Below are 23,190 nucleotides of genomic sequence, written 5' to 3'. Positions count from 1 at the left end.
AATAACTTTGTGTGGAAAAACAATATCCATTATTTCAAAAAATCAGCTTTAATGAATTTCCGTGAAAATGGAGGATTTAACTTTCTTGATTTTCCCACCTTGAATAACACGTTCAAAATCATACTTCATCATACAATAACAGGGACATACAATGCAAACACAGATCACTGTTTATAGAGAACTGGTTCACCCATGGCATAACTTTAGTCAGTCAGCTTCTCAGACCAAACGGCACACTGTTATCATACTCAGAAGTCTTAAATAAATATACATTTCCTATCCCTCCGAAAGAATACGCAATAGCATTTGATGCAATACCTTCTGGTGTAATTATGTTGTTTAAAAATGTCACATTACCTGAAATTGACCCATTACCTCTGGAGCCTGTGCAGACAGAAATCAGTCGAATCTGCTTCTCCATGAAAAAGAACAATAATTGTACTCTACGTGCACTATACCAAAAAGAAATCATCAGTACCCCCAATGCCCTGTCATACTGGAACAGTACATTCACAAATTTGATTTGGAAAAACATTTGGTCCCTCCCTTGCAAATATTTCATCACAAATAAAACCAAAGCAGTATCCCTCAAACTCATCCACCGAATCTATCCCTCCAATCTGTTTATGCAAAGATAATAAAAAAAACACATTGGCGAATTCTGCCCCTTCTGACTCCAGAAGATCTTCACCACCTCTTTTGGTCACGTCCCCACCTGCAGATTTTGGACTATCAAAATGTATTGTTTGGTTTCTTTTCATTCCCATCCATCCATCCATCCATCCATCCATCCATCCATCCATCCATCCATCCATCCATCCATCCATCCATCCATCCATCCATCCATCCATTTTCTATGCCGCTTATCCCTTTCAGGGTTGCGGGGGGTGCTGGAGCCTATCCCAGCCGTCAAGCCGTCTGGGTGAGAGGCGGGGTACACCCTGGACCGGTCGCCAGTCGATCACAGGGCACAAACACACGCACGCCACAAGGAATGTAACCTCCTCTACACCTCAGATGCAAAAGGAGGGGGGCAGAAGCTCAAGAGCTCAAATGCCATAGAGCTATAGGCTGCGGGCATAATCTTAGGCAAATATGCCGCATTCTGGCTAAATGTAACCTTAGATCCATCCTGAGTGAACTGGGTACAAGAGGGATGCACAGACAAGGCATGAAGGTCACCCACTCGCTTTGCAGAAGTCAAAGCAAGGAGCAATGCAGTCATGTATGAAAGAAATTTCATATCTGCAGACTCAATAGGCTCAAATGGGGGTCCACAAAGAGCCTCCAGCACCAACGCTAAATCCCATGAGGGAGCGCTGGGTTTAAACACAGGCCTGCGGACTCCCTTCAGGAAGTGTATAGTAAGAGGATGCGCCTGGCGTCACTCCATCCAAACCAATGTGGCATGCAGATATAGCTGCCAAATAAACTTTAATCGTTGAGAAAGAGAGACCCTTATCCAGCAGCTCCTGAAGGAATGTTAAAACATCCACAATAGAGCACTAAAATGGGAGTACATTTCGGTCCTGACACCACTGCTCAAACCCCTGCCATTTGTAGGCAGAAAGGCCCCTAGTAGATGAGGCCCTCGCACTCTGGATTGTTGCCACCACATTTGGGGGCAGACCCTGAGCTATTAAATTTTGTCCTCTCAACAGGTAAGCATGTAGTCGCCACAGATCTGGGCGCGGGTGAATCACCTCTCCTCCCGCCTGGGAAAGGAGGTCCCTGTGAAGAGGGAGCTGCAAGGGCCTTGCAGCTAGCAGACTGATTATCTCCGCGTACCACGACTTCGCCGGCCAGCGAGGGGCCACCAGGATCAGGTAGAGCCCCTGCTGGCGCACCCTCTCCAGAACAGACACAATCATTTCCACTGGGGGAAATGCATACAGCAGCATATTGGGCCATGTGTGTGCTAGCGCATCTGTTCCCAGGGGAGCACTGCGGTCTGTTATGGAGAAGAACAGGGGACAGTGGGTATTTGCTCTGGAGGCAAAAAGATCCACTTCTGCCATGCCGAAACGACCCCATATCTGAGACACCACCAGTGGGTGCAATCTCCACTCCCTCACCAGGGGACCTCCCCTGGAGAGAAGGTCTGGCCCCAGGTTCAAGTGCCCTGGAACATATGTGGCTCTGAGAGACAGAAAATGAGTACTGCGCCAGAGCAACAGAGAGTGAGCCTGTTTTAACAGGGGAAGGGATCGTGTCCCTCCCTGCTTGTTTATGTAGGAAACCACCGTTGTGTTGTCTGTCCTGATCAGGACATGATGGCCTGTCAGAATGGGATGAAAATGCTTCAGAGCTAAAAGGGTCGCTAATAGCTCCAGGTGGTTGATGTGGAGCCTGCATTGTGCTGGCATCCAAACCCCTCTCACTGCTGCGCCCTCGCACATTGCCCCCCCACCCCCTCAGGAAAGTGTCTGTGGACACCACCTTGCGGAAAAACACCCTCCCTATAGGAGAACCTCGTTGTAGTAAACCGGGTTCTCTCCATTGGAGAAGAGCCGACATGCGAGACAGTGTTATCATCAGCCTGCTCTGGAGGTGACGTGGCGCGCAGCTGGTGAGACAGAGTCCACCGTTGAAACGCTTGCATCTTTAACAGCCCGAGTAGCACTACAGCGATCATAGATGCCATCATGCCTGTCAGCTGCAAAATCGTCTGGAAACACAGCTTGCGTCCCAACTGAAACTGAGCGAGGCAGCGATGAAACGCGGCCGCCCTGTGCTCTGACAGATGCGACAAAATCAGGGAACATGGGCAGGCTGTTCTTCACGGTCGTCTGTTCGGGAGGAAGAAAAACCCGTGAGAACCACGACGGTTTCTGAGCCGGTGGAGGAGAGGGCCAAGTCACTTCCAATTTCTCAGCTGCACGACGGTACAGTGAGTGGAAGGACGTGTCGACCTGGTCAACTGTCGCAGCAGCGGCAGCGTACTGACCCGACGACAACAGCTCCTGTTCGTCCTCCGACAAACCATGCACATCCAAGCCGACGTCCAGCACGTCCTCCTCGTCATGGTAGCAGGTTAGCTCGGGTAGAGGCTGGCTAGTGCCCTCAGAGGGGCCCGGCTCAGACCCCGCTAATCCGTCAGCACACTCCATGTGGTCCGCCCAGCTTTTAATGGAGTCTCCGACCAAGAGCTCCTCATCGCCGGACTCGAACGAAGCCGGGTCCTTGGACTTGGAGAGGAAGGGGTCAAGACGTGCAATGGCTGTCTTTCCCAGGACTCTCTCCACAAACTTGACCCGCCTTTTCAGGGTTGAGCTCCGGAGCTGGTGACAGGACTCACAAGACTCGGGCAACACTCTCCTGGCGTGGATAATCCCCAGGCAGACGGGACATGCGTCATGGAAGTCCTTCTCATGCAGGGAGAAGCCGCACCCCTGAGGACAGGGGCGAACGGAAGACTTCCCCTTCACTTGCTTAGGCTGCGTGCTCATGAAGAGACACAATGAGCCAGAGCAAGAAAACAGCGAAATCAGTGCTCCACGGGTAGCAGCAGCTAACACCAACAGGGGCAGTTAAGCTAATTTCGATACGGCGGAAGCCACAACAAGACCAAGCTAACTAGCAGCACCTGGTTAGCCTGACTGGTTGAGGTGTTCTCAGCGAGGTGAAGAGCGTAAGAACTGAAGGATGACTGTGGTAGTGCGCGCATATATGTGCAGGCGGGGCCTCACATACGTCACCACAGGTCATCTGTCGTAAAGGTGTGAATAGAGGTGTCTTAAGTCAGGCCATGCGGGGACGTGATATCCCATACAATATGTGTTGTACCGAGTGAATTGACTGAAAGGGAACTTTATTTCTACTGTCCTGAAACATGATGTGAGGCTGCTGTTTAAAATGCAAAGAACAGTTTAGCTCATTAAGAAGAATAAAGGTGAATTTGAATTTATTAATCTTTACAGTTTTTCAGAGATATGTTGGTGTCAGCTGACATGTTGAACAGTATTCAGAGGTCTCAGACATGTCTGAGGTCAGTTAGAAACAGTGTTTACAAGAGTTTTCTCTGAAAAGTCCATTTTTCAACTGTGGAAAGTTCTGCTCAGTGCATCACTGAATATTCATGCTTCAATAAAAACAAACAAACAACAAACTTCTCAGTTGGTGACCTTGACAGACTAAGTCCAGTCCAGCTCGAGGTGCAAGGCTGACATTTGTTTTTAATGTTGGATTTCATCAGGATTTACGTTTATGACTGAAAGTCTGATATTTTGACAAAATTCAACTGAAGATGTTTTCAGACTCTTCAGACAACTTATGAATATTCACTGTTTTCCAGCAGCTGATTGGCTCTTCAAATGTATTTTCTTGATCTCACAGATGTCTTCTGTCAGCCTGTCATGTTTAAATGTTTCTTTATATTCCATATTTCCACACAGAGGAGCAGAGCACAGAAACAGATAAACACTTTTAATAAGAGATTTTACAGCTTCAGTTCGTTCATCTTTGCACTGCATGTGAGGAGTGAAGCAGTGATGTTATTTATTACTGTGACATGAATCTTATGTTGTTGGTGGAGGACATTATTCGTTGTATTATTTTCATTTTACAATCACCCAAAAATAATTAATGTAAGATGAGCAAATTCGTACATTTGAGAATCTGGAAGCCTCAAATGTTTAACATTTTGTTTGAATTAATCAATTCATAAAACAGTTGCTGATAATTTTTCTGTCCTTTCTGTAATTTGTTTTTTTTATTTTGAAGGGACGGTAAAGGTCCGTTTCCTGTTTTGTTCTCACTGACTTCCGGTTTACGCCTGGCTAGCTCCCGGCTGGATGTTTCACACTTAAGTACTCTGACATTTTCTACAAGGACTATTAGGCTTTAGAGCTGGCAGCAAATTCATGATATTTCTGCTCCTGCTTCAGTCCTTTGTTGCTCTTAGAAACGCAATCACAGTGTCCATCCTCAGTGATAAAAGAAGAAAAACCGAAGAAAAAAAAAATACTCAGGCCCAAGGAAATGTAGGGTTCTCTTATTTTTTGTTACAGTGTTCAAAATCCAAAGAAACTGCAGTACTTGCCCCTGCAGGAGCTTTACAATTCATATCTTAACATGTCACCATTGCTGCTTTTGTCTGGGGAAGTACATGAAGCTTTATTCGTACAGCATTTTTCAAAACCTCAGAAACATTTAGAAAAATAAATTTCAATGAAACATATGATGAATCAAGTGTGACCACCGTTAACCATTAGCAACATGCCAGATAAGTCAGTAAAAATGGATAAAATACGAAAAATGTTTGCAATAAATCAGGTTTTTTCTTGGAGTGCTACACCGTACTCGATGTAGTGTAACAGGAGTTCCATATGGTGGCACCGTTTCGCTTCTCTTAATCATAAAAAAAGCCTGCTGTATGACAATTTAATTCAACGTTGGCCACCTGCCACAAGGGCACAATTAAGTAATTTCTCTATGAGGTTTCAGGATTTTATTATTGATGAGACTCGCTGATATACTGATATGTCTGAATCATCCTAGCCCTCCCCTTTCATGTCATGATGACTGTGAGGCCGGTGGCTATGCTAACATCCTCAGCAGACTCATTATTTAGTTGACTGGTGTTTTAACTTGTAATCCTATCAACTATACCAGTGTGCCTTTGTAGTGCGACTGTGCAGTCATATTTATTACTTTCCCATCATCTAGTTTCCTCTCACCTTGAACCGGTCACGACAGTTTACTTTAGGGTATTTATGATGGACAAAAATCACCGCCTTATCACCTCGCCCCCTCACACAGCCCTTGCACCATGACATGATGATTTCTCCAGTGGATTTAACATGATACTCATCACGTGTGTGAGGTTGTGAGAAAGACAGAGAGATAAAAGAGGGCATATAATGAATGGCTTTGTGTATGTAATCATGTGGGTGCATGCAAAGTAGTATGTGTGCATCTGTGTTTGTCTGCATGTGCATATGGCTGTAGATGCATGTGTGTATTTCATAATATGTGTGTTACATGATACCCAGTTCAGGCACAACTGTATGTACACTCCATAAGTCATTGAGAATAATGAAACGATGAGAAGGAGGATTAAAACTCCAGCTTCAAGAAGCAGAACATATTTACTCAAACACTGTATTTCACATACTCATACTTGAGTATTTACATTTTCTGCTGCTTTATACTTATATACATTTCAGATGGAAATAAGATACTCTTTACTCTGCTGTATATGAATACTTAAAAAACCCTATTGGTTAATTTGCACCAACATTATGCACGTTTAACCTTCAGACTATCAGTAGGTGTGTCTGCTGATTGTGTTGCCACTATTTTCCTGCTGTGTGAGCAAAACTTGCTCTCTTTAATAAAATACCGCCATTTCAGGGAGTTTTGCCAGAATGGCTTATCAGTAAGCAGATGGCTGTCTTTCATTTAGAAAAAGAGGCCTTTCAAACACAAAGTTAAACAATTTATTTGACTACAAGTCGAGTGATTGTGTTCTTGATCATTAAAATTGTAAAACAGCATTCAGAAATAAAATAGCATGAGACATTTTCCATTTGACAAAAGTTGGTTAACCAGCATTCTACTATTATATAATAGTATAATAATTACGTGATTAATTGCTGACATATAGGCAAGTCTCCAACAACTGGGGCGCCCATAGTTATCTTGGTTACTGAGTCATTACATAACACACACACACACACACACACACACACACACACACACACACACACACACACACACACACACACACACACACACACACACACACACACACACACACACAGACAAGATCAAGTGACAGTGGTTAGAACAGGTCAAACTACGGATTCTATAGGTCACGTCTGCTAGTCTAAATACATCTCTGAAAGTAGGCCAAGCACAAACAGTCTAACGAGGCTACATTCTGTCATCTGCGAGGCAGCAGGGAAGGTGTGACAGCTCAGTCCTGCTGCATTCGTAGAAAAAGGGACATGGGAAAAGAGGAAAATCAGCAGGTAGCCTCCCCGTTTGTTTTCACATGCGGTATGAGAGAGAGCGTTATTGATGCAGGTGTATTTTATTGCTGGTTCCTTTACAGCGACAATCACAGCAGAGAATAGCTTCACCATAACCTATTATAAATTATACAATTACACAAACCAGCACAGATAAACATAAAAGCATTGATAACGCTGCATACCGCGTCACCATAGAGAAATATTAACCCACAGGCATACACAGTCTAATTTTTAATAACTTTAACGTAGGCGCTACTTGATTGACACGTTTGGGCCAATAGGATTTCACGTTGGGCTTTCCAGGGAAGGATCCGCGTTCCCTATTGGTCGTGTGGGCAGGGCTAAACAACTTTCCAAAACATGTTTGGTGCGTGCGCCGACACGAGAGTAGCTGAGCCAAAGTGTGAAGCTGGACGCGAATGGACCGACGAACACAAATCTGAGCTAGACAGAGACAGAGCCGGGGCGCCAGGTAGGGACATGTCACCGCACACAGCCGTCGTCGCGTTTTACGAAACTTTTCGTGCTTCATTTGCACGTCAATAGCCCGAATTTGAAGTCATTGTGCTAAAGAAAGCTGATAACTTTTGCTGTAAAGACGTTGGGTCTTCCCTGGTGGTCCATAGCTTCCTCATAAGGACATTTTAGCTCAACTTATGGACTTTCAGGGGACACGTAAAAAAGTACCACCACGCGGGAGAGGAGGTAGTCTCATTCTCTGTCATTACTTATGTATTAAATATGGCAACATAAGATGCATTTGGTAGTGTGGGAAAGTGCATATACATGTATATCCATATGCCAAAGACAGGCAACAACATAAGAAACATGAAGGAACTTCCAAATTCACCGATCTGTGCGTCACAAAACCAGCTGCAGCTGTCCACTGTGAGCTTCACCCAGCTGGTATTTATGACAGGGAAACCTGTTTGTGTCCAGGGATACCAGAAGGCATCGGGTGGTGTAAGTTCAACCCAGGACTGAGAGAAGACACACGGGAGCTGGTGCGAAAAACATTAAAATGCCACCATTTTCCCTCCATGGTTTGTACTGTATACGGTGGTTAGTTTCAGTTTAGTGTGTCGTTATAAAAGCATTAAATGGGAATAATTAGGGGTCATTGACTGAATCAAAGGTGAGCTGCATTGCACAAGAATCAACTGAAACGCCTTCTGTGGGTTGAGCTGAGCATCTTGCATCAGTACTTTTTTGGTTTTGATCAGACGGTGTCCATGGTGTCAAGAATTAACGTTTGCTGTCTACTGAGAGCTTCAATCAAATGTCTGGTCGCATTTGTTTACTCTTGTTTACTTGTTTTGATCTCATAGTTCTTGATTTGAACCAAATTTTAGCAGATTTTAAGTCGTTTTTTAAGGCAAAGTGCTTGTGTACGTGCTTGTGCGAAGACAGAAATGAACATTTGAGAACTTAAAAAAGGGTTTTTGCAACAACAAACAAACGTGTGTTTGTATTTCTCAAGGTCCGGTAGATTTTGGGTATCAATACCAATAAAAACTTTCAGATAACACTCAGACCTGTCAGAGAAGAATTAGACTTCCTCATGCTTTATGCCCAAAGGAGTGGCCAGTGAGGTGAATCCATCAGCACAAGGTCAGAACTGGTATGGCAGCATTTCAAGAAGAATTTAAGGAGGGAGAATCGTCCTAATATGAATTCTAGATTTGGTATTTATGAAGGCCTCTATGCATGTCCTTTATCAGGACATCAGGAAATGTATGCACATCAGGTGTGTCTGTGCACAAAACAACTGGGATCTGTCAGCTGCTTTCTTGTTTATTTTGCAGAGCGAATGACGTTTGTGGGTCTCTGTTAAAGGTGGCTGACGATGGAAGTCAACAGTGAGACCAAGAAGATGATATCTTGCCTCCCAGGCATCGCCTCCCCCGAGGCCCAGAAACTGGCCACACCCAGAGGCCCAGGTACTCACAGACACCAGTAACATTTTTGAACAGAAAAAATGTTTTTTATTTGAATTCAGCTCTAAGCTGTCAGCGTTTTGATTTAAAGTTTACATATTACTGAATTTAGATGCTTAATGAGGGTGTATTTGCTAATTTCAGGTACAAATGGACTCTTCCCTGCAGTTTAAATCCCCTGGGGTCCACCATCGAGCCCCCATAAACACTTGATTCTAACACAGAACTTGATTATACTGAAAACTGATATTTGGTAATTGCTAACCTGTCCCTAGAGGATAACTTTTCAGAGTAACATTCCCGGCAAATCTTTAACTTACATTCATGTAAAAAGTCCTGCAAAATGTAACTGTTGCATGTTCAGCTTCTTCACACTGAGCGGCTCCTCAATCACTGATTAACAGTGATGATGAAGCCAAAAGTTGTTTATGACTCTTTGTGTCCCGGGTCACTCTGAACTTGGCAGCGTGGTACACGCGCTCATCAAAAACGGCATGCTGGCGAATGTTAAAAAGCAGTCAGTTCATTTAACCAGTCACCTTTCTCCTATGGTTTTGGTTCGAATTGGGGTAGCAATAACCTGACAAGTCATTACAAGCCAAACGGCATTTCACAACAGCAAAATCTCAACCCACTGGAAATGAAGCGTACGAACATCCCAACTTACAGCGAAGAAGAAGGAATGTGCTTTGGATATCTTTTCCACACAGTTCCTCCCATTATTAGACACTGTCACCTATAGAAAGGGATTGAGAGAGGGGCTGCAGAGCAACAGTCTTTGTAGACCATATAGGACCCTGCAGTTTGCAGCTGCATCTCTGTTTTTCTTGCATGTTGCGCCATGATAATTAAATTAGAGCAAAAAGGAGTCTCACTAGCATGACTGTTCGAATAATTGCAACAATATATGTTGGCATGTAAGTCTACAGCCTGGATTCAGACAAAAACATGTAAACAATGTCGATGTCTATGTGCTAAACTCAGCAGTTTTCCATGTGTTCTTCTCCTGTCTGTCTGGTTGTAATTATAACGAACGTTAGCTTACAGTGATACATGCAAGACGACGCATGTAGGCTTCAACCGCTCTCACATGCACACAGGCAGATTACACACACATACACAATGGCTTACATGATTGCTTCAGCATTCTTCTTGTGAACTTCTTCACCTCTAATTCCACACAGTCAGCACTGTTAAGGCAACTTCATGATTGGGGGAAGCATACAGGGTGAAAGGCCATGGGCCTGCCAAAAGCTATGGGACACAGTTCTTTAAAATATGTTGTCTTTTTCTTTTTGTGTATTACAGTGATTTACTGATGCTGTCTGGCCTGTTACCAGGTTCTCTCTCAGTGATTTTAGTTTTTCTTCCAAAGCAGAATGTAAATTTGTCATGTACCACTAGCTACTTCCTGCTTTTCTCTCCAAGCCACTTTGGTGTCCTATATTTAGCATTTTTAACCCCCTGTTCGCTGTGTGTGCGTACCTCTTCAGGCTGCAGCTGGCTGGTGGTGGTAGCGGCTGTGGCGGCCTCTCTCAGTGGCCTGATGCTGGGCTATGAAATGGGCCTAACCTCTGGAGTCCTGCTGCAGCTGCGAGGCCTCCTCTCCCTCTCCTGTCGGGAACAGGAACTGCTGGTCAGCTCCCACTTGCTCGGCGCTCTCCTCATCTGCCTGGCTGGAGGTCCCATTCTGGATCGCTACGGCCGCCGCTGCTCTTTGCTCCTGAGCGCCGCCATGGTGGTCGGGGGGACCGTCGTGCTCATCGCAGTCAGCTCATTTGTTGCGCTAACGCTGGGCCGGGTGATAGTCGGCATGGGAACGGCACTGTCGGGTACAGGAGCGTGTCTCTACATTGCGGAGATCTCCCCGAGGGAGAGGAGGGGTTTGTTGGTGACGCTGTATGAGCTGATGTTGGTTGTGGGTGTAATGCTTGGATTCAGCTGTAGTTACGCCTTCACCACTGTGCCTCATGGCTGGGCATATACATTTGGACTAGTAATCCCCCCAGCACTGCTCCAGATCATTGTCCTCCTGTTCCTCCCACCCAGCCCTCGCTTCCTGGTTGCGACGGGTAAAGTGGAGCAGGCCAGGATAGTGCTGGCCAGAATGAGAGGTGGGGTTCAGGAGCATGTGGAAACGGAGCTCAGAGACATCCAGGGAGGACTGAAAGAGGAATCAGAGCATAGTTTTTTGGAACTGTTCAGTGCCAAGGCTAACTTGCGGTCACGGCTGCTAACAGGTGTGGCCTTAGTCTTCCTTCAGCAGGCGACCGGTCAGCCCAACATCCTCTCCTACGCTTCACCCCTCCTCCGCAGCGTGGGCTTCAACAGTGATGCCGCGGCGACCTTGGCCTCCACAGGGTTCGGAGTGGTCAAAGTCGTCGGCACCATCCCTGCCGTGTTGCTGGTCGACCGCGTGGGTCCCAAGAGCTTTTTGTGCGTGGGCGCTGTCGCAATGGGAATTTCGCTCATTGCACTCGGCACTCTGACGCTGCAGAGCCACACTCACCTCACCAGCCTGTGTAAAAGTCAGATGATACTAAACCACACGCATACGCCATGGGGCTTAAACAGAACCACAATAGACTTTGACAACAGTGCCATTTTTTCTACGGACCTCCCCAGTCAATGGAACAGTAAGGGGGCACTGGTGACTAACAGAGAGGATGATGGGATTGGGGGGTCAGGAGGAGAAATGACATTTGTAGAAGTGTCCTCTTCGCTGAAGTTTGCATCACTGATCAGCTTGCTGGTGTATGTGGCAGCCTTCTCTATTAGCCTTGGGCCAAGTAAGCACCCATTCCTTCACTTTCATTCACCCACTCCCTTTGCACACACATGCACACAAATTAAAAACAGGTAACTGGTGAACAACAGTGTATTCCCCCCTCAGGACAACCCCATTTATCTTTCACAGAAGCACTGCATTTCTGCCTTTCTATAGAACAGCAGCCGCGGTCCATATGCATAACAGGCACTAGAATTCGGCTTGGTTATTTTGTAACACGTTGTACCATGAAGTACAAAGTACAGCGCTGGTTATCATACAGTAACTAGGCTTAGGTAAAGTATAGATTGACACGAGAAAGTTCCCCAGATAAAGCAGAGTGGACCCTGACTGAAAAGCTTCAAACCTGGCCTACAGCTCCTCACACAAAACTGTCAAATATCAAAGTTGTGCAAAACTGTGTTGCATCGTGCTATTTGTGTTTAGTCCCCATTAACCACTGCCCTTAATGTATATGTGTCTTCGCTTTCTTTCCTCTCCAGTGGTGTATGTGGTTCTCAGTGAGATCTTTCCAATGGGAGTCAGGGGCAGGGCTGTGTCTGTGGTGTCGGCTGTAAACTGGGCCACTAACCTGCTCATCTCCATGACGTTCCTCACAGTTACAGGTGCGTCTGTGTGTTCTTGGTTACAATTTATTAATTGTCGGTTCAAGATAACTGCAGCAGAGCTATGAATTTATGGATACTGTTCTGCAAACAGGAATTGCAGGCAAACAAACATTTTAATTACGACACACCTTACTGTGTGTACTTTTTATTTTTAGGCAAAGACAGGTGAACGTTTGGAGTGTGTGTGACAGCAGCCAACAAAATGTTTATTGCCCGAGATTTCATGCAAAGCACCTTTCACTTTTTTAGTCCTTGGAAAAAAAGCGCATCTCACCTTGTTCCTGTAACTGATCAGTGGCATCATCATACTGTAACACCACCTAAAACAAATAACCACTATTTAAATTTGGAGTCTTTGCAGGTCAGTTTCATGACCTGATCTGCAGATCCAATCATTCTCATCTGTCAAGTACTTTAAAATGTAGTGTGCTGACTGAGGTTATGTGCACAAATAAGATGTGTTTCTTTGCTGGCTTTTCTCTAGAAAAGATCGGTGTTCCCAATGTGATGTTCCTCTACTCTGCCATGAGCTTTGTTCTCCTGGTGTTTGTCATCCTCTGTGTCCCTGAGACCAAAGGTCGCACGCTGGAGGAGATATCAAAAGAGCTGGCTAAGAAGTGAGTGGCAGCATCAGTGCAGCCTGAGTGCAATCAATGCATCGCGTAAACTAATCTGTGATATGGATCTTTATCTTAACCTTTTCTTTGCTTTACCAGGAAGCATTTTGAGTTGAGGCTCTGTCGGCAGGTCCAGCCTCAGGAGAGCCTGATCAGCAGCAGCAGCAGCAGCAGCACGTCCACAGAGATTCCAGTAAACGTCTGACTCCTTTAACGGACCGCAACTGTTCACCTCACCTGACCGAGAGTCAAGAGCAAGGACCCCGAAGGACAAAACGTCAGCGCTGTGGAGAGTTTGGGGTACAACTTGTACACCAACATCGGTACATCCCTGCAGTTCCAGCTGCTTCCCTAGAAATATGGGTTTGTTTTATAGTTCCTTTTAGCTACATATCGTGTGTGAATGAAGAAAAAAGCAGGGACGGTGGAAATTACAGTGGGTTTACTTTTCCTTGATAAAGGGCAGTAAAGAAAGGTCAGCAGCGGGGATTAAATGTGTGATTATATAAAATATACATAACATTTAATTCTTCCCTGTTTGAGAATACAGCTCCAATCACGCAGAAAGGGACATTTTCTCTGAACTCCAGTATGACTGATGAAGAGTGCTAAAACTGTGCTACTAGTCTTTCAGTTTTGGTCCACATGACCTGATATTGTGATGAATACGTAGAAAAGATTGGCTGTTTTAGAGAATCATGGGGAAATCAAAGATGTACTGAAAAAAAATTAGATTTCAAATTTAAGATTTCACTTCAAATATCTGTATGTAACATTCTTTGGTTCTTTGCTGGATTGCAAATCAAGTCCTGAAAGATGACATTGTTTATCTGCTGCTCCTCATTGCACATGATGCAATAACACTAACGTGGCTCAAAGAAGTCATACCCGTTAAGATACGGGACACGCTGTACTCTGCACTGTGACACAGAAGTGCCTCTCCTCCTTTACATTTTGGGGGAATCAAGAACATGATGATGAATCAACACACCTGGCTGCACTTCATGCTGCTGAATCCTCAAAAACGAGCAACTAAGAGAAAAAACACTCATCAGGTGGCGATATCGAGTAGATACAAAATGAATACTGTTGTCGTGTAAGTAGTGTGATACGTGATTATGATTAAAGAGGTTTTTTTGTTTTTTTTTTACTTGTGTCAGTGATGCCAAAATTATACTCAGTCGATTAACAAGATGATTGTTTTACTGCAAGAATGACTGAATGAGCTGTGTGGATCTGTTCAGTTTAATCTGTGCTTTGATACATGTTCTGGTATTTTCTCATGTATTTCCCAGCCTGTCACACTGACTTCACGGAAAGAAAGGAAATGATGAAGACCAGAGTGAAACGCAGCAGTCCTGCAGTGGCCTCTTTTATCATTAACCTTTATTTTTATACAAAATACAAAATTCTGAAAGTGTCTCAAATCTCCAGTTTCAGTCAGACAACATGTCGAAGTTTGTTAACATTTTTCCATCAGATGCCTTTATCATATACGTACATGTATGCTGCCTCTCACTAGGTTTTAAAACACAACCTCTCACTGCTGTTTTTTTGTCATTTAAGCAAATGGTATTCTACAAAGAATTTGTTTTTCAGACAATTCAGGTACTGGCTGATGCTGGAAGCTTGGACTTTCTGGTCTTCACACACCTACATGAGGTGTATCGCCGAATGTCTTGACGGGTGACTATGCTAAGCTAACTGCCATACAACTTTGATTGGCTGCCTTTGTAATTATTAGTCCATTTTCTCAGCTTCTACTGCTTTGTGTCCAACTGGGGCTTAGAAAACATTCTATTCCTCTGCCTGCTAAAAAGCTCGTGGCCTGGGACTAAACCGTAGTTGTTATGTGAGAGTGAATGAGGGCTCTATGGCTCAGCAACACCTGAAAAATAAAATACACCTGAAGCCTTCAAAAGTTTTCACTACATTCCGAAACATTTAGGACACCAATCTTGTTCTGTACAGTACATTGCCTGAACCTAAAAAACACAAATAAGTTTTCCTTGCATTTTCCTCAAACTATTATTAGAAATGGCAAAAACTGAAACCATGTGTGTGCATTCGGACCCAATGCCACAGCTGACCAACAAGAACAAACTTATATTAAAGGAAGGAAATGAGAGAAACCAACAATTAAAATCAGAGATTAATGCATCTTAAGAGTGGATATGTGTATCTGTATAAGGACATGCTCTTACTTTGTGTACATGTGTAACAGCACAGACTTTTTCTCTTTGAGCAAAACTACTGGTAATAGAGAGGATGCCTTGTGTTAACACACGTACGACAGAGCCATGGACGGAGAATCTCCTGGAGAAAGTGTCAAACGGGTTACTTGTGTATAGGATTAAAAGGTGAGGCTTCTCAGTGTTCACCACTGGTAAGCTCTGAGATGGTTGAATTGTTGAAAACTGGTCTTTGTCCATGCAAAAACACCCAGAGCAAACAGAAAGCGAAATGACGTCCATCCTCATCAGTGGCAGTCTGGTTGGGAGGAGCAGTTTCCACTGAAGTTTGAAAGCCATGCTTGCAAGTTTTAAGCCGTGAAATCACAAGAGCCACACAATCCACAACAACGACATTTTGTGAGAGTGAAGTTTTAAGTTTTAAGACTCTGACTATGGTTGTTTAGAATATTTTAAAATCCAGGTGACGTCCAGTCATTGATCGTGTTAGAAGTTCTGTGGCCGTTGCCTCGTAAAGATAAAATCAAGCAAATAAATCCAAGGATAAGGTGCTTCCTCACTCTCAACATGACCCCTCTTTCCCTTCGTTTCTTCTGTCTTTAACTTTTGCAGAGGGGTTTCTGACACTCGAACAGTAGTGGGTAGACCTGCTCAACAGCTGTGGCCACGTTCTGCACGTTTGGTCCTGAACGGTGGGACAGGGGTGAGTGGGAGTGGGGCGAGAGCATAAGAAATAGTTTGAGGACAATAAAAAAGAAAGAAAAATAAGCCCCAAAAACCAGACAAATAGAGAATGGCAGATACCATCGCATCAGTCTAATGCATGGCATGAGTAAAATTCTTTAAGGAATTGGGTTATTTACAAACCGCTTTTCTGGTTCTAACAGACTATAAAAGTGTATTATAATATGACCTTAATCCCTTAAGCCTGTGCGTGCTCTCGCTGTATGTAAAAGAGGTTAGTGTTTGAGTGTGTGTGTGGACGTGTAAGTGTGAGGTACCTGTAACTGTGATGCTGCCTGTAGAAAACACCTGTATAGTAGCCTTGAGATGTTTGATCCTGTACGTGGCAGCAGGATGGAGCTCTGGTTCGTAACTGCCAAACACACAAACACATGGTTGAGTAGTGCACAGCAAAGGCTTTCGGCACATTTATCGAAGAACACGTTCGCATACAGCTTTGAGACAAATGAATCAGAGGCTGAATCCACCAACACCTTCTCTCTGCTTGCTTTACATTTGTGCCAAGTGCAGCAAAGCGCTGACCGGTGCTGCCACCACTAGAGGTCATCCTGTCCTTGCAAATATGAACCACTAAAAGTAAAGAGGTTGATTTTAAAAAGCGAATTACTTCATAATACAATAAATGACAATGACATGTAATTATGGTACTGAGCTGTTCTTCACAGTTTAGAACTAAAACTATTGGACCCAAATGAGCATAATAAAACATAATTGATCTGAGGAATAAGGTCTGCAACAGGAGGAAGCAAAACCAGTCCTCAGACAAGTCTGGGTGCTGATGATAGTGATGATGTTAATAAGTGTGATGGCAGAGGCTGTGGTGCACAGTGCTGTGTTACCTGGCAATGGGTCGGTTGTTCTTAGTGAAGTCTATAAGGTGGACTGCAAATGGCATGGAGCACACTGCCAGGACGTTCACAACTTTGAAGGCTGAAAACCTCACCTGAACAGACAACACACACGCACAGACTCTTATACTGAATGCATTTATAGTGACTTAATATTACATTAAAGGAGAACTTCTTTCTTTCATCCTTGGTCTTATGGCCTTGCGGTGGCAAGTACATGTTAGCCTCATTTGCACTCATCGCAGCTATTGCAGGAATAGTGGAGACAATCAAAAGACACGTAGGCATGTACACAGCATAATGAAGCACAAAGGGCTTTTTGTTTGTTTGTGAAATAACAGCTTTAAGGCCTGTGCCTCCTTGGCACAAATGGACTCTTGTTATGCTTACCTTCAGGCATGTTAGTCAAAACAACAACAGTAAAACCAGGATTGTAAAGCACTCACATGAAATCTACTGACACACCCTTTCTTATGGGCCTCTTAATGAATCAGTATTTATGGATTATTATGATTGTGTTTTAACATTTTGCTGGTTTGAAATACAGTAAAATGCATTTTGTTGTCTAAATTCATACTGTTATGCAATTACTGTTTCAGATTTCTCCACAAAATTGTTTCTAAAATACAATAAATGACACTTCCAGGCTAACTTTGTATTTCCATGCATGGCCTATAGATTAGCTAGACAATCTGAAATGCAGCACCTCCACAGATAATACGATAAACACTATATCTGCAAATCTGGTATCTGTTATAATGCTGTTAACCAACAGCTATGAGATTATTCTCACCTTGAAGCCCAGTTTTTGCAGACAGCGCGCTAACCTGCGAGCCCCCAGCTTTGCCTCATCCTCACTGAATAGGAAAAGAGAGCAGGAGTGAGGGGCAGTGTAACAGTTGTATATTTACTGCATATGGTTTAGCATGCAACAACGATAGACCACACAAGCAGCAAGTGGCAACCTTAAGCATAACTCTATGTTCAAGGCCCCAACAATCAAGTGTCTCTGCGCTGGTTTGTGAAGGATGATTTGCCAAAAATGCTAATGGCTTGCTCTAATGTCCACATTGTATCCGTGACCGGTGAGACTAATGGTAATGTCTCTGCGTTATTGGCAGTTTTGGGGGGATCTTGTGCTAACATTCAGCTGAAGCCAACTTCGCTGCACCAACAATAAAGAGGCAAGGCGAAGCAGCTCACCAGAGAGAAATAATGGCCCTTTGGCAAGTAACTCCATTTGTTATGTGCAGTTACTTTTTTTTTTTTCCTTCCAGCCAGCCAGTGAGTAGTGAAAGTGTGTGTGTTTCACGTGTCTACCTTGTTGCTCCAGTGCAGATGATTTTCCCTGAGGACCATATTGAGGCTGTTATCTTGGGTTTACGAAGCTTCATCAGGACTTTCTTTATTTAAACAACGACAAAAAAGCGGTCAAAATTAATATGGTGCCCATATCATAAAAGCTGAACATGTAGATATGTGTGCATTTACATGGAGACTCTCACTCCTGGACTTCCTTACCCCTACTTCCGGCTTATAGATGACATTAGTTCCCTCTAAGGCAATGGTGCGCAGGTTGAGGTGGCACCTGGTCCTGAAGGTTGCCACCACATTGGAGACAATGATATCAAGTGCCTCATCATTGCTGGAATCCATGAGGAAGTGTGCGGTGGAGCAAGAGGACCACAGGGGCTTTCTCCTCACACATCTATCATCAACGCCACCATCACCACATTTCACAGACAGACAAGCAGACAAGGTGAGCTGGAAAGGAAAAAAAGGCCAGAATTTATTATTATTTTGAGTTGTTTTTTTTTTTTTTTTTTTAACATAATATTCAACACTGTAATGTAATAACCCACAAACAGAAAAATTAGCCAGCACACAGACACAGTCCCAATGTGTGAATGATGATCTTGTCACCTTAGTTGCAGCACCAGTTCATCTGAATCTTCAGGTACGTGACTCCCTTCTGTTTCAGATGTACACGAATCACGCAAGCATCTGCAAGGCGATTACAGGAGTGATTTAAACATTTCTGAAAATTCTGTTTTTTAAATGCACCTATTTTAGTCATGTATTAACTGACCAGCCTACCCGCTACTGACACATCCTGATGTTAGCTACTCGCTGTTGCTACTAAATTACCAAGAAAGATAAATGAAAATAATATATTGGAAGCTAAACGCGACATATGATGCATTTATCACTTAATTATGTGAAAGCGTACGGTATAACTCGTAGTTTTATCTAAAGTTACAGCTCATGCATCGCTAATCCCAGTGTTGTATTGCATAGTAACGCAACTGATAGGCTTGTTTTGGGAGATGATGCTAGCTAATCTTGCCAGCCCAACAAGCCGGCTGTCAACATTACTCGTCGAAAACTAATTCAGCATGATTGTACGAACTAACGTGTTGTTGTGAATAAACTTCCACTGAAATTAACGACTGAAAACAACAGATAAACGAAAGAGTACATCACTGCTACCAAGCTAATGTCGTGAGTAAAGCTATCCGTTAGCTAGCAACAAAGAAAAGTGCCCAGGCAGTGGCTAATGAATGAAAAGTTGTTAGCTAAGCTAGCTATCAGGCTACCTGTCTAACGTCACACTGAGGACGAGCTTCCACTGTTTCCAGGTGCGTTTGCGTGTTAATGGAAAATGTTTATGTCTGAAATGTTTGGTTTAATTCTTTAGCTACCTCTTCGACTAGCTCAGTGCTGTAACCCCGACATAAACAATCCAGTCAACAGTGCATTTGTGGACAGACCCCTTCCTCCGCAGACCATTACCAGCAAGTAAGTATCTTCCTGTTTCAGCTATCAAAATAAAACCAAGTGACCTCGTGAATACTACAACTTCCGGTTTTAGCTTTCAAAATAAGACGTACAAAACAAAGAGGTTACCGAGTGATTTGTCTGCGAGACGAGGACTTAAGCATTGAAGGATTAAAGGAGCTCATCACAGGTAAAACAATAATGGCCAAGTAGTTAAATGGACATTGATCTATGCAAAACTAAAATGACAAACAATACAAAACAGTCAACTCAGAAGACAAATAAGCAAAAAGATCAAAGTAAGGATAAAGCCATACCTTTCTGCAGCCAATATGATCAATGCAGGTCCAAATGTGGTCCAAATGACATTTAATTCACTGTATTAAAGTCTGTGTGAGTGCTTTAATTAGAGAGTTAAACTGAACGCAAAAAGGAAAATTATATCATGTGATTGTTAAAAAGATCACAACATTAACATTAATATTTCTGGCTGCCAACACAGATGGACTTGAACAGCAACCGGTAAGTTGGTCTAAAGTTAGTACCTTGCGCCACCCTGTGGACAACGAGGGTTCTCTTGTTGAAAAAATAAAAACATCATTTTGACATGCAGTAGATAAAAAGCTCATGTTTTCTACACATTGTCCAGCAGAATGAGATAACATTAATATATATTAATTAATGTCATAAACCTGCTATGAATTAGTTTTGAGTTATTAAAAGTTATCAGTCCATTAAGGGTTAAAATGCTCATTGACTTCAGCCAAATTCCGTGTCCACAAATTTGTTTTTGTAATCATCTGCGTTTGCCAATATTACACTTAACAGGCTTATGTTAACACCATTTCCAGATTACAATGTGTAACCTTTATTTTTCAGTGTTTATGGTATATTGACATTTAAGCTATGTGGATTAGAATATTTCCAAGGAAAATGAGCACATCTGGTCAGTAAATGCTCCCTGGGGACTTCTGGACAGCCTACAAAAGAGGAGAAGGAGTAAAGTTTGGAGGCGGCCGGGAATGTTTGTGTTATCAATGAGAGAATTCACAGCCGCTGCCGTGGCTCATGAATGAATTTGGTGAATGGACGCTGTCCTGCGGTTTCTGTGCACTGTCACATCCTGCACTGATCGTGACCTTTACACTGAGCGTGACTTTATGAGATTTTGTGTTGGCTTATACTTTGTTGTGAGGTCCTTTGAGTCGACTTTGTGTGACTTTGCATGAAAATGAAACTGACAAGAATGACATATAATCTGTATAGGAGGTAAAGTTGCTTAAACTGAATGCCGATTTGAATGTGTATTTGTTTGTGCATGTTAATATCCATGACTTATTGCTTGCTTGTGTCCTGTAACCCCAGCTATTCTGCTCAGATCATTGGAAATATTTCTCCCGCCTGGCCTGCACCCAAACAAAACAGAAAAATATCTTCTTTATGATTCAGCCTTGTTGTTATTGTTCTTCCTCCCTGGTTACCAAAGTGTGTCTTTTCCCTCTCATCTAATGCTCCTGGTGAAATATAGCCTTGTAATTCACATCCATTCTGCACAAGAGCCTTGTTCAGATGTCCCGAGATGTTTACTATAAAGGTTTAGATTTAGAGCAGGTTAGGACAGTCAGACCGCAAGCATTGATGGCGTACGTGTGTTTGTGTGTGCTGTTAGACGGCTGACGCAGGGCGCAGGAGTATGTTTACAGTGTGTTTGGGGCTGCACATCACTGGGGCAGTCGCTTCCCAGGGGAACAATGCTCTCATTCTCATTAGGTCATAAGATGCAGCATGTAAACACACAGATGTGAGCACTTACGGCTTAATAGATGCAGATATGTCTAAGAATAAATAGACGGTCCATCACTGTAACTACTTTCTCTCTGTCTCTCTCTATCTGTGTGTGTGTGTGTGTGTGTGTGTGTGTGTGTGTGTGTGTGTGTGTGTGTGTGTGTGTGTGTGTGTGTGTGTGTGTGTGTGTGTGTGAGGGAAAGTGAAAGATAAATCATTTTTTCATGCTTCTGGGAATTTTTGTGTATGTGTGCTTTCATGTGTGTGCATATAGTATATGTGTGAATTGTGGCTGAATTCAAAGTTTTACTTTTATACTTATCAAACATGATGTAGAAATAATTAATAGAGTAAAATGTTTGCTATTGGGGGGAATTATATTCTCAGTCTAACAGGGTGAAAGGAGGCTGCATATCAATACCTTCTCAGGCCCACAGAGGTGTGTTTTCTTCAGACTGTCTGGATGATCTGGACAGTTTGGTATTCCTATGACACACAGCTGACAAGGTCACACAATTTTCTGCAAACTCTCAAAGAAAGAAAGAATAACTTCAGGGAACTCACCAAAACAACGGCACTTTCTGTCTACAGTTTACCAAAACCGCAGAATGAGAAGATGCCATTTCTTTTAAAACTCGAGTCGTCCGTGTCATCAGATGCATCTTTGCAGAGATCTTCTGCTGGGGTGACCTCACTGTTGCCTGTAAACTGAACGTGCTTGTCAGGACCCCAGTGTTCTGTTTATGTTGGGCGCACATCACAGGCCCATTTGAGAGTCTTTTGCAGTAGTGTTGTAAAATGGAGCTCAATACTGGTTTGATGGGTTTGTGGGAACTCAGATTGCTATAGCTTTACTAGTGTGAGTTTTTTCAGCAGGGATTAAAAAGGATGGGGAAATGAAGAAGTCTGGTGGGATCTTGCGATAAAATGAAGAATGACAAAAACAAATAAGAATGCTCTAAACAACAGAAGTAAGAGGAAGGAGATAAGAAAGCACTGAGGAGGTGGAAGACCAAGAGCTCTGTAGCCTGTGTGCTTGTCACATTTGCACTTGCCTTAAATGTGCATGGCTGCATTTCTGCACAGATGCACGCGTACTGTATCTGCACAGACTGCATGTGTGTGCTTATGAGTAAGTGTTTCTGCATGAGACAGAGATGGATAGTGTGCGAGTTTGCCTTGTGGAGGGAATCCAGTGCTCTCGTACTGGTGCTCTGGGGTCTCCCAGTGTAAACAGAGACGTGGGAACGACCAAGCCTGTTTATATCAGCTCCATTCTTACTGGAACCAGTCAGCCAGGCATCAGGGGCATGGCCAACACACTGGTCTCATGTGCTGTATGCAGAAATGCAGTAAGCAGGTTCGTTTATACATGCATCATCCTAAAATCCTAGATTCTGCAGGGGATGTTGGTGTGCATTGTGTTTGACAAGTTTTTCTTGATACAAGAGAAAATTACTAATTCATCAAAACGGTAAACAGTAATGTTTATTAATTAATTAGCTAGTTCAGTTTTTTAGGCTGATATACTCTAAAATAATCTCTTTAATCTATGCTAAACAAAATTCATCATTGTCAGAATGGGAAGCACTTGCATGAAATAGCTACGTACCTAAGGATAAGTTGTATACAATGTGAACATAAATCAGCACCTTTCTGTAAATATGGTGAATTTGATAATAGATGTGACTTTAGGATTAAAATAACTAACAATTGAAAGACTTTTCTAACCCTTCCACTGGCACAAATATCACAGTTAATCAAGAGTTTTTTTTTAAACTGAGACACAGTCTCTGTCCATTCACTCTCCTAAATGTTGAGGAGTCTCACGTACTGCAGAACCACGCACAAAAAAAGAAAAAGAAATTAAATCTTCTCACCCTCACATCATCGTCATCATAGCCAAGCTCAGACAA

General features: G+C 43.2%; 2 protein-coding genes and 1 pseudogene across 3 annotated transcripts; 1 reads left to right on the top strand and 2 right to left on the bottom strand.

Moving 5' to 3' along the window:
* Positions 1–1,505: 1,505 nt before the first annotated feature.
* LOC139348120 (uncharacterized) lies at positions 1,506–3,449 on the bottom strand (annotated as a pseudogene).
* Positions 3,450–7,380: 3,931 nt separating this feature from the next.
* On the top strand, positions 7,381–13,305 carry slc2a12 (solute carrier family 2 member 12). The gene is made up of 6 exons (XM_070987248.1): positions 7,381–7,449; positions 8,814–8,917; positions 10,408–11,703; positions 12,185–12,307; positions 12,795–12,927; positions 13,027–13,305. Exons 2-6 carry the CDS (start codon positions 8,824–8,826, stop codon positions 13,130–13,132), a joined length of 1,752 nt encoding a protein of 583 aa, XP_070843349.1. The 5' UTR covers positions 7,381–7,449; positions 8,814–8,823; the 3' UTR covers positions 13,133–13,305.
* A 777-nt stretch (positions 13,306–14,082) lies between these two features.
* On the bottom strand, positions 14,083–19,536 carry tbpl1 (TBP-like 1). Of its 2 annotated transcripts, none has more exons than XM_070987236.1 (8): positions 19,309–19,536; positions 18,635–18,715; positions 18,233–18,475; positions 18,032–18,114; positions 17,505–17,568; positions 16,703–16,806; positions 16,121–16,215; positions 14,083–15,804 (listed from the first exon to the last, which is right to left on the bottom strand). In XM_070987236.1, the coding sequence occupies exons 3-8, from the start codon at positions 18,365–18,367 to the stop codon at positions 15,719–15,721; spliced, it is 567 nt and encodes a 188-aa protein (XP_070843337.1). In that variant the 5' UTR covers positions 18,368–18,475; positions 18,635–18,715; positions 19,309–19,536; the 3' UTR covers positions 14,083–15,718. The 2 variants fall into 2 exon arrangements, with proteins under 2 accessions (XP_070843337.1, XP_070843336.1); XM_070987235.1 differs by having other exon boundaries at positions 19,414–19,516.
* Positions 19,537–23,190: the final 3,654 nt, after the last annotated feature.

Source organism: Chaetodon trifascialis, chromosome 19, assembly GCF_039877785.1.
Source record: "Chaetodon trifascialis isolate fChaTrf1 chromosome 19, fChaTrf1.hap1, whole genome shotgun sequence".
Taxonomy (NCBI): domain Eukaryota; kingdom Metazoa; phylum Chordata; class Actinopteri; order Chaetodontiformes; family Chaetodontidae; genus Chaetodon; species Chaetodon trifascialis.
This window is presented reverse-complemented; position numbering and strand designations above follow the sequence as displayed.

Bases quoted from the DNA above. Each gene is read 5' to 3' on its own strand.
- slc2a12 (XM_070987248.1), top strand. From the start codon at position 8,824: ATGGAAGTCAACAGTGAGACCAAGAAGATGATATCTTGCCTCCCAGGC. The intron at 8,918-10,407 runs GTACTCACAGAC...GTACCTCTTCAG, and splicing joins GGCCACACCCAGAGGCCCAG to GCTGCAGCTGGCTGGTGGTG. The intron at 12,308-12,794 runs GTGCGTCTGTGT...GCTTTTCTCTAG, and splicing joins GACGTTCCTCACAGTTACAG to AAAAGATCGGTGTTCCCAAT.
- tbpl1 (XM_070987236.1), bottom strand. From the start codon at position 18,367: ATGGATTCCAGCAATGATGAGGCACTTGATATCATTGTCTCCAATGTG. The intron at 16,807-17,504 runs GTGAGAATAATC...TTGTCTGTTCAG, and splicing joins TGCAAAAACTGGGCTTCAAG to GTGAGGTTTTCAGCCTTCAA. The intron at 15,805-16,120 runs GTACCTCACACT...CCCACCGTTCAG, and splicing joins AGGCAGCATCACAGTTACAG to GACCAAACGTGCAGAACGTG.